The 11,044-nt window shown below is 40.7% G+C and overlaps 1 protein-coding gene across 1 annotated transcript in view; it reads right to left on the bottom strand.

Moving 5' to 3' along the window:
- Positions 1-7,549: 7,549 nt before the first annotated feature.
- The window catches only part of LOC104158945 (multiple epidermal growth factor-like domains protein 6), a gene marked incomplete at its 5' end in the record, with an annotated part of 8,754 nt that continues 5,259 nt past the window's right edge, over positions 7,550-11,044 (bottom strand). Inside the window, 2 exons of the mRNA XM_009696728.1 lie at positions 7,550-7,894; positions 9,182-9,310. Coding sequence (XP_009695030.1) covers positions 7,815-7,894; positions 9,182-9,310 — 209 coding nt within the window. The remainder of the gene's footprint in view (positions 7,895-9,181; positions 9,311-11,044) is intronic.

Below are 11,044 nucleotides of genomic sequence, written 5' to 3'. Positions count from 1 at the left end.
ATCTTTTCAAAGATGTGAAGATTTTCCAGACACTTGACATCCACCTTAGCTTTTTAAGTAATATATCTTGGGGAGAGGATTCCCATTGGATCAGAGGGGAGACTTTGCTACAACAATAGCTACGCTGGCAAACCGTCTCCTTTCAACACATTCTTGAGTTTGTATTTTAAGTGGTTTTGCCACATTGGCAGCCAAAAATAACGATTTTCTGATCAAATCCACTAGTTCTTGTAAAAAATTTTAACATGTTAAATATGACTGTGAACAGCTCTAATAGTCTTTCAAGGTGTCTGTTCCAACCTCTTGCTTTCAGAAGGGTGGAGAAGGGCTCCACGAAAGGCTCGAGCAGATCGATGCCCTGGCCAGAGCGGTTCGTTCATTAGCCCATCCCTCATTAGCCTCATTAGGAATACAGCCCGTATCGAATGTGCTGCTATTACGCTTGCTGTTCTGTACTTCATATATACCCTTAAGGTTAAAGAAATAATTAAGAACAGCCTTCTCATGTGCCTAGTAGTCCAAGGCCAAGATCCACAACGGCTACCACAACATAAATGTCAAACAGAAAAGGGAAAAAAGCAAACAGACAGGCAGGAATTACCCCTACAGCCTCTGCTCACACCGATCTTACTCTTTGCTGAAGGCATACAGCAAGGAATCCTTCTGAGTATCTTACAGGACATGTAAATCATTTAAAACTGGATTTCTGGTTGAAAAAAAACCTCCAGCTGCGAAAACCAGAGAATTTTCATTAAGTCATTTTGTAAGCAATTTATAGCACACTAAGACTTACAAAATAACAAAGAAAAATGACAGGCCAGTTTCTCGTTAACGAGAACTGGAACAACAGGGCAGAATCAGTGGGAACGTGGAGCATTTCCACCCCAAATATGGCTCCACTTAACCAGGCAACGTGCGCTCGGTTAACTCTGGTGCTCCCACGCTGGGAAGCCTCCACACCATCTTCAAAGCAGGGGACAGAGATGAGACAACCTTTGAATTTCACAATAGGTTTCCTTCAACAGATTTCTGGATGAACTAAGGAGGACTTGCAGGTAGAAAGAAAACATCGATGCGAAGTACAGAAACTTCCGCAAACTGGAAAGCTGCAAATTTTGTGTTACTTTCGGTAAGAGGTCCATGCAAGCACTAAGGCCACCTGAGCAGAGATGGCTCTCAGTTGCTGTGGACGGACATGGTGGTCTTGGGGCAGGACCATCACCTTGCTACGTTTGTGCAGCCTTTGCTCACATGGGCCATGGTCTATGACTGATGCTAGTAGGTCATACTTTACTATATTAATTAATTAGCCAAGATTTGACCTCTGAGGAACAACAAGCCTAACTCTTTGATCTCTTACACCAAGAAATCACAGACCTTAAACTAATTAATTAGTTTAATTATCACTAGGCTCTTGGAGTCACTAGAGGGAGATGTGAGCACATGCCTTAAGCCAAGATGTTCCATCTGGACTGGAAAAAAAACACCCAGTAGATGATGGCATGAAGCATTTTAAACATTAACTATAATATCTACACCACATGCAGCTTCTCAAGATGTTTTGCTGTCATCAGCTTACTAGAAGATAAAGATTTATTGGGCTATTACTGAAAAGGAAGCTAGATACTGCCAAATGGCATGGGCAGTTAGATGACTAGTTGCTGACATCTTTATTCATATATAAAACAACACAACTGAGTTGTATTTTTTTTTTTAAGTACCATGCTTGAAGGAATCAACAAAGCAGTGCCTTATCATACAGAACTTTTAAGTCATTTTTAAATCATTCACGGGCTTAGGACAGTTCTATTTTACCATGGGCATACAGAATACTCTACTAGCACCCTGTGAACTTTGAGCGCTGACTAAAAGAAGAACTAAGCAGTGCTGGCTACAGATGGGTTTAACAGCGTCTGAAGATGCTGAGGGGACTGTATGATGGAGCAGTGCTTCCTGGATCACTCTTATTCCAATGCCGCCTATCTATGGCAGGCATACACGAACATCTCAAGTGCTGCAGACATACAGCTTTTTTTTACAGGTTTAAGACATAGACCAATGCTGACTCAGCACAGGTTGAGAATATTATGGTTTAATATTCCCATGTCTACTTTTTGCTCAGCTCTTAATAGCAACCACTGGGACTGAAAGGTTACTGCAATAACATCAACAATTTCTTTGAATAGTTTAAATATTGCTTCTAATAAAGAAATCATTGAACAAGTTGCAATGATTATAGAACTATCTTTATAACATGTGTTAAAAAGATGACAAACCAAATGAACTTAATTATTCTATTCCTCGTTGAAAACTGTAGGAAAAGTGAAGTAAATCACATACGACAAAATCCTGCAGTAGTACAGAGCTCAATTTAAAACGTTTGCTCTAAAATTTAAAAATAAGTCCAAGCCTGTAGAGCTGCTCTCCCAGAAGCTAGCTAGCCATATCTGTCCACTTTTTCTCCGACAGCTTGAAATACTGTCCCCGCTTTGTTACACATTTTGAATTCAATTTAGCATGCTACTTCCAATTAACCACCACACACTTACTGCATTATTTGGCATTAAGCAGGCCCATGTGTTCCTTTAGTTCCTTTAGCTCCTGCCAGTGTGAGAAGACAATACCCTTAAGGTGAACCAGGCTATTTGTTCAGCGAGTATTGGGCTCTGGGAAGTGTCCAAGAAGGCTGATGGAAGCCCGCAGGTGTGCGGTTTCAAATGCCTTCAAAGTGCTTTATGCCCAAGTCTTCCAGAAACGTTACACTTCATAACCATCCTCTTCCAGCAAGATTTATGCTGTGTTTTGAATATTTCTAATACTCTGGAGTCTGAGTGCCAGAAAACTCTATTTATCAGACTTGGTCACTGGACAACTTGCTCTGGTCAGGGATCATATATAAACCCATTTATGTATAGGCCATTATTTATTCTATACAAACTACTAAAAGTAGGTGTGATTTCAGTGCATTTGCTCTGAATGTGGATTAGTTTAACAGACTAAAGTTTCACCCACAACATAAGCCTATTGCTTCAAGACTATCAATAAGGAGAAAACAAGTTTTAATGACAGGTTTATACAAAAAAATCAGCATCCTTTCACTATGATACGTGTACAACAGAAAGTACAGTACAGTCGTGAGATACATCCCACGTATTCTTTGAGGAGGGGTTACAAATTCACAAAGACATAATATTGCTATACAACTGCTTATTAAAAGCAATAAAAAGAACAGAATAAACAATTTATGCTCTACAAGTCTGAGATTTGGTGTTTACTGCTGGAAATTACTTTACACAGTGTTAGAATTTAAAGCTTTAACCCCGCAAAAGAATTAAGGGCACAGCCACAACTTGTGCATGGAGCTGCTGCAGTCAGCCACAGGTCAACATGCAGGAAAAGTCCTTCAAGAACTGGGGACCGAGAAGGTTTCTAGCCTAACTATAAAAAAAAATTTAACACAAGGATAGGAGGATGGAGTTTCTTGGTCCATCAGTTCTCTCAAGGACTCGTCCTAAGCTTTTCTTTGCTCTGATAAGAAGCGAAACTCTAACAGAAACATTATTTGTCACTGTTAGACCAACAGTATGAAGCCACGATGGCTCCAAAATGTGTCTCTGGCTCTTCTGGGAAGGACATAAAGGTATAATTTCCATGTTTGTCCCATTGGCAACTCCTGATATTGTGATGGTTATTACTTACACAAACAGAAATCTGCAGCCAATCAAAATAATATGCTTGGCAAGAAATCTGGGCAAACTTTAATAGCTATGGTTCTTCAACATAAAAAGGATAAAAGTAGAATAATAATTTTTGGCAGGGGAAGCGGGGAATTTTTAAAATTCTGATTGTTTTCCTATGAGGATAGTGTTATAAATACTGAAGTCTAACTTAAAACATGTTCTGGTTTCATGAATTCACGTTGAGTAAGATTCTGCTGGACCCACTGAGTTACACTCAACTCATTTCCACTCTTCTCAGACTGAAGTTATCTGGAATACACAACAAGGTAAGAGAGTGGGATTTGGCACAGAAACTGCACGGTCGAAATAATTTAAATGTCTTTCTGAAAGGAGTTATCTGTGCATGCAAGTGTGTTACAGTGGAATACACAGAGCGATCTTTTCAAGAAAGCGTAATTAACTTCAGCCTTCTGGGAAATGGAGAGCCAAGAAAGGCATTTACCAAGTGGAAGATGGACATAAATTTAAATATAAAACCCATTTTCACTGAAGTTTTCACTTTCATGTTCAACAAGCTCCAGTGCTATGTTCAGGACAGTATCAGCCTGACAATCTTTCACTGGAATCTGATGAAGCAAATAAGCAGAGTTATATTATTTTAGTAGCAATTACACTCACTTGCCACAAAGTTAATCTATGGAAAAGCTGATTTAGTAGTTTTTCCATTAAAAAAGTCCATGCTGTCTAACAAAGTCTATTTTGTAGGCACAGAGTCAGGTAGATTTGTTAATCTGCAGTAAGATGCAGAATCAAAACATATTAAAGCCACCACAAGCAAGTAAACTTCCTGAATTAAGAGCTAATGATGTAAAGTTTTGGCTCTTCTTGTAGAAAACAACATCCTGTAAACATTTTTCCCTGCCTTGTGAAAAAAGTTAAAACCTTCACAAATAGACAACCAAGAAAAGACATTATAAACTACCCCTATCAAAATTCATCTTTTAATAGTTTTGAACTATTTAATTTGATTTTTACCTTTGTATGATTGTACTTGGTTTTGGAACAAAAAGTCACATTGAGCCCCAAATCAGAATGATCTGTTTAATGGCACTGAAGTGAACTTCTTTCCTCAAGGCAACAACATAAAGCAGTATTTTGAAGGAGGAGTGAATAAAACAGACTATTGCATATGACTGGCTTTGTATGAATTGACATTTTTGGATTTAAAAAAAAGTTTGCTGAAATATTTCCCAGGCAGATCTATTTGGGCCTCTAATTGGCACAGGTTCAGTATCAGTCACTTAAAATACGTGTTTCATCATATACCTAAAATTGTGACAGTCTCTAGAAACACTTAATACAAAATTCTTTTATTTCCTTTATACTACATATATACAATTCTATTATCAAGGTACTGTGGAAAATGTAAACAAGCATACACAGGCGTAAATAATATGGCTCAAGAAAGATTTCCCCTTTGGTTAGCTGCTCTAATCACATATCAGTCTACATAGATAAGAAAAAACCAGTACATTTTACAAACTACAATCAAACAGCAAACTGTAAGTTCTTGGGTTTTATGCATAGCTGCTGAGTAACCACACCAGTCATCGGGCATCCTTCCCTAAACTGAAATGTGCGACGTACTAGAATGGGGCCCGTGGAGGGTCATGGGGGTAACTGGGGCTGATACAGTTGGGTCTGAGGGAGAAGGGTTTGCTCAGTCTTCAGAACAGAAGACCAAGGGGAGGTATTACTGCTGTCTTCAACTACCCCATGGGGGCTGTAGACGAGATGAAGGCAAACACTTCTGAGAGATGCACACTGAAGGGATGAGAAGCAGCGGATCAAAGTTGAAACTTAAGAAATTCTGATTTGAAACCAGGAAAAAAAAAATTGTGAGTATGAAATTTTCACTGGGATAGGGACTCAAAGAAGTGGCGGGATCTCCATCCATGGAGACATTCAGAACTCAACTGGACGAATCTCCAAGCAACCCCATTTAACTTAGAAGTTGACTAGGCTTTGAAGAGAACCCTGGACCTCCAGAGATCTCTTACAACTCAACTTACTCTATGATTCTACGAAAAATCTTGACTATAATGCGATGCTTGCATTACTGTTGTAGTTTGGTTCTGTGGTAAATACACAGTTAAGATCAAAATACGTCAACTGCTTAACTTGGATCGTTATTCCCCAGCAGTTGCTAGGACTATATCTAATTGTCTCACACGAGATTTACCTTACCAGCTCCAGTTCAGTGAAATTGCCCGAAATTCACATAATTGTAGGATCAGACCCAGGCTGTCACATCTCCAAAAGAACATTTAAAATGTCACAGCTGACAGCAAAGCCCTGCTGAGAGCCACATACTTCTGACTAGTTTTGGGACAACAACAATTTTGTCACATTTACACTCAGTAAACTTTCCAGCGACATTCAAGAAGAACCGACAAGGGATTAGCATCAGTCCCTGTGACTTTTCTGGCTGAAAGCACAGTCGGTTAATGAATTTTGACACATTCACAAGTATCTTTACTGTGTTCAAGATGACTTTCAATACCTACGAAGTGATGAATAACAACAATAAGACTTCCACGAAGCTTGAACAATACCTACCAAACCTGTACTGCTTCCAATATATCACAGTTTGAATTAAACTCCCAGGTGAGCAAGTGTCGCTTGCTCTGTACTGAACAGTTAACGACTGCAGATGCGTTTAAGACCTGAGGTGAACCATGGGGTAAAACCGTTACTTCACCTACTCGTTATCGAACCTCAGCAACAAACAACACCTTTAAAAATCACAAGTTAGCATCAATTATTGTCACTGTCGCTTCTAAGAGAAAAATCTTCCCTTGCAGAGGTTGCAGTTTATTACGGTGTGTGAATGGTAGCGTGGGCACACGACCCGGAACTGCCAGGACTACCCTGTCTACTAAGCCCATGGTCCCTTTAATAAGTGCACTTTTGATATTGTCAGACTCAAGAGGTTACTACACAGATTTTGTAACTCCTAACCTAAAGAGAGGTATAAAGAGGCACTCTGAAATCTTTTAGGCTGGTTAACTCAGAATCTTAAAACAGAGAACATTATTTCTGTATAATGACATAGTCCTATATTAAAGAACAACCTGTCTAAACAGACAAAATAGCACCAAAATGTCTTTGTCCTATTAAGCAACCAACAGCAGCTGTTGAATTGTATCAGGACTTTTTAAAGCTGACTTAATCGAACTATTGTGCACTAAAAGCACATTGTAATCCTTTATATAACGAAGACAAAGATTATCTTTAAACATCTATCCTTGCTTACTATCTGCTGTCTCCATCCAAGATAAAACTCTCTTCTGCATTAGAAGGTACTGTTTGATGAGAACTGGTGCACAGTTTGACTTGACAAATGACTGAGAAACTCAACTGACAAGATGGGAGAATGCAGAAAGCCAGAAGAGTCTGACAGATGACACCATGCTCTTTGGAAGATGGATTCAGACGTAAGCAAGATATAGATGGAGACCTTCCAATCAGCCAATCCACCCTAGAAATGTGGTACATAAAGTAACTAACAACTCATCCAGGACTGTGGTGGATTCTTCTTCAGTTGCAAGCTTAAAATTAGACTGAATGCTCTTCTAGAACACACAACGTTATTCAAAGAGGAATTAATTTGGTGAATCCCACTGGTTTCTGTGCAATATGATTTTGCAGTGAATCCATGTTGGCTCATAATCTGTGAAACGCTCATTAAACTTCACGCTGGTTGTCAAGCGGGTTCAGAAAGTCACTTATACGTGGTATGGCTCATTGCACGTTGATACGTTACATACTGCTTAACCTGATACTCTTTGGAGTTGGTCTTATTAAAAACATGTCCAGGCTTTCAAACAATTAATTATATTATACAACAGAAAGAATGTCCAGAGCAGATTAATGGAGGGGTAAGAGGCTAGGAATAAATACATGAAACAGATTCAACTTTTTAAAAGGATCCAGCTACTAAATGGCCTCTGTAGTCTTCCATAAGAAGTGTGAATACTTCAGTACAATTCAAGCTGAATTGAATAGCTGTTTTCATATCCAAATTCAAATACCGTCTGTGCATATAAAACAGTTCATTTATTAGTCCAAATGTTACTGTTGTAGAGCTCGTGGAAAAATATTCCCTCTTTCTTGAGTTTGCTCTTCATAAAAAGGAAGCTTTGGAGGGCCACCTAGAGAATTAAGTAGAAGCACGGTTTCAGGTCTATATAATGTAATACTGAAATATTATATAGATTATACAATTTACACTTAAATAATTCAATAAATTGTACTCTTCAAAAGAAGGCAGAGGACTGAGTTACACTTGCCTCCTCACAGAGGCAGAGAGCCGGTGAAACAATAAAACATCTCTCAAACAGGAGGTTCCCAAAGTGTTTCCTAAACTAAATGCAGATTTGTGTGGTGTCACCATCAAGCCACTTGTGATTAGACTACAAATGGGAGGAAACTTTCTCTCAGTGCTGTATCTCATTAAGAAGAGAAATTTTTTAAATTAAAAAACCCCTCAAAGTCCCAAACTCTTTTGTGATAGTGCGATGAGTGCTTTAGCACACTCACAAATCTAACCAAATCTATTTTCCAATGTTTTATCTGCTTATCTGGCCTATCACTTCTCATCACGCTCTTCAAAACCTACCACTGCTACAAAAAGTAAACAAATGTGATGGCACGCACAACAAGTAAACCTCATTCATCTTACAGAGGCTGTGGATATCAACTATTTCAGGGCAAGATTTCATACTGGCAGGCATAGAAGACCGCACTGCTCTCCGGCACAGCTGTGCTGGAGGCAGCCCCGGGAATCCTTGAACAGGCTGTGCAGGATCTCCACAGTCTGCTCTGAGGGGAAAACTCTGCATCGAGTCAGTTCAGCTTGGCCAAGACCTCACAACCACCTGGAACGACTCCTGGCATTTGCAGTGTCTGCTGGCATAGTCTCAAACTGCTCCAGGGGAAGTTCAGGCTAGAAATGAGGAGGCATTTCTTCACAGGAAGGGTCATTAGGGGTTGGCATGGGGTGCCCAGGGAGGTGGTGGAGTCACCATCCCTGAAGGTGTTTAAGAAAAGCCTAGACGTGGCACTTAGTGCCATGGTCTGGTTGATGTGGGGGTGTCAGGGCAAAGGTTGGACTCGATGATCCCGAAGGTCTCTTCCACCCAAACTGATTCTGTGATTTGCACCATCAGGTGCCTGGACCCTTAGGAGGACAGCACACACCAACACAACCCTTCCAAGCAAAGCTGCTGCTATCGCAGGCTCTGAGTTTTTCACCAGAGATGGAAACGCAGAACGGTTTCTGCCTCACACAGCCCAACACAGAAACTGTGGTGGCTGCTGCTGAGCACCATGTTTGCCTGGTGGGTTGGTACTCCTGTCCAACAATCCACTGATCACCACCATGGTCAATGTATGATTTCTTCGACTAAGAAAGGCTGCGCATCTCCATCTTGTGTTACCTTCTTTGCAGGTTGGCCCCATCCACGGGGCTTGGCATACGCAGTTCCCGTTGTACGGATTGCACTGGGATTTGCTGGCACACTGGCATCGCAGGGAGCAGTCAGGGCCATATTGGTCCGACCTGCATTCTGGAAGGACAGAAGTGTTTGGAAGAGAGTGAATGCTCCCTAGCAGTCTCCGTGTTCTCCAGGATCAGGAAGCTACTTAGACACCTACATCTGTTAACATTAAAACATGACATTTTGGAAAGCCTTGCAGTCTTCAAGTTTCATCTACCACATGGTCTGCCCAAACTGTAGCCCAGCTGTCCTAAAGAAGTTCCCAGAATGGAAATCATTACTGGTATAAAAACAGGGGTTGAAGGCCCAACAGAAAAGATCTTGGGATCTGCTCAGGAAAGTTACTGTCAGCACCCTGGATCCACACTATCTCCTGCACCTCTCCACTGCACAGCTTGGCTTCACTCAAAGAATGTGAAATTGAAAATTAATCCATTTTATATACACTCTTATGTCTTACTCCAGTTGCACAATTCTGCTGCCTCCTGGCAAATTAAGCTCACAAAATGTCTCACTTCTAAATATAAATCCATTTCATATGTAGGCTGATAAATCCTCATTGGAATTTTTTATGCAGTCAGAGTATAGGCATGAAGGAAAAGGTAGCAGCAGGTCACAAGGCAGGGTGCTCAATACACTGTAAACAATAGCCCTCTCGCCCTCACCTCGCTAGAAAATACTGTAAATAATCCAGGCGCTTGCTTTCTCACACAGGCACCACCAGGTAAATACAAGTGCTGCGGAGCCCTGCATCAGCTGCAGCCCCAACACGTGGGAGAACTCTCCCCGTGCGCTCAGAGCTTGGCCTTTTCAATTAGGAAATGTTATGAGAAAAGGTCTCCTCAAACACCTCTGGACCTGATTTTAATTTATGTAATACCACATTTTCATGTTAATAACAATGTGTATTTAAGACATCTGTTTGAAAGTCTGCAATGTTAATTTACTACAGAAAAAGAGCGCCCATAAAAGTCTCTTATATTCTCTCTCTTTTTTTTTTTTTTAATTAACATTTTGCCTGTTTAATGGGTGCTTTACCAGAGTTCAAATTAAAATCAGGCCTTTTATCTTTATGGCTGCTGCACAGTCACAGCTGCTCACAGTTATATCACAGATGAACTGAGCCTAATTGAAAATAAAAATGCAAATAAAACCTACCCCATAACAACTTATCATGGATGGGGGCTACCCTAGCTGATTTAAGAAAAATGAAAATGACTCTTAGAGTTTGCAAGAAGCACAACCTCGGTTCACATTTTTGGTGCTGAGCTTCCCCCTTGCGTTCCACCTCTGCCTAAAATTTCGCTGGAAAGGCCGTGGATGCCCAGCGCCGTGCTGGCTGCCGGCTGGCTGATGTCCCCCGTCGCACCGGCGCCTACAGACCGGGTGGCTTTGGTTTCAGACCACAGGACGGTGTGGGGATGGAAGCAAATCATTTTCCATTTTAGTTTTGCAGGTTGCACTAGCGCTTAAGCTCCCAGCAATTACTTTGCATTAATAATAGGCTGTTTAAAAGGAGAAATAATATTCCCTCACATGATTTGGGAGCTCAGGAGGATTATGGCTCCTGCAGTGAACCTCCAATAGTAGCACATAGATGTTCACTCCTTTTATCTTGTTTGCCACAGCATTAGGATCACAAGTCTCTTCTCACACTCGTTTAAATCACTGCAATTCCTTTCACTCCTAAATTACCCTAAATTTACTCCGTCATAACTGTGATCAGAGTCTGGCTCAAGGATCTTGCCTGCCATTGCTGCCTCTCAACCCTGCAACCATCTCATCAGGGTACAGCGGTGGGAC

This window comes from Cariama cristata, unplaced genomic scaffold (assembly GCF_000690535.1).
Source record: "Cariama cristata isolate BGI_N322 unplaced genomic scaffold, ASM69053v1 scaffold36513, whole genome shotgun sequence".
Lineage (NCBI taxonomy): Eukaryota > Metazoa > Chordata > Aves > Cariamiformes > Cariamidae > Cariama > Cariama cristata.
The sequence above is the reverse complement of the archived record's forward strand: the minus strand, read 5'-3'. Positions and strand labels throughout refer to the sequence as shown.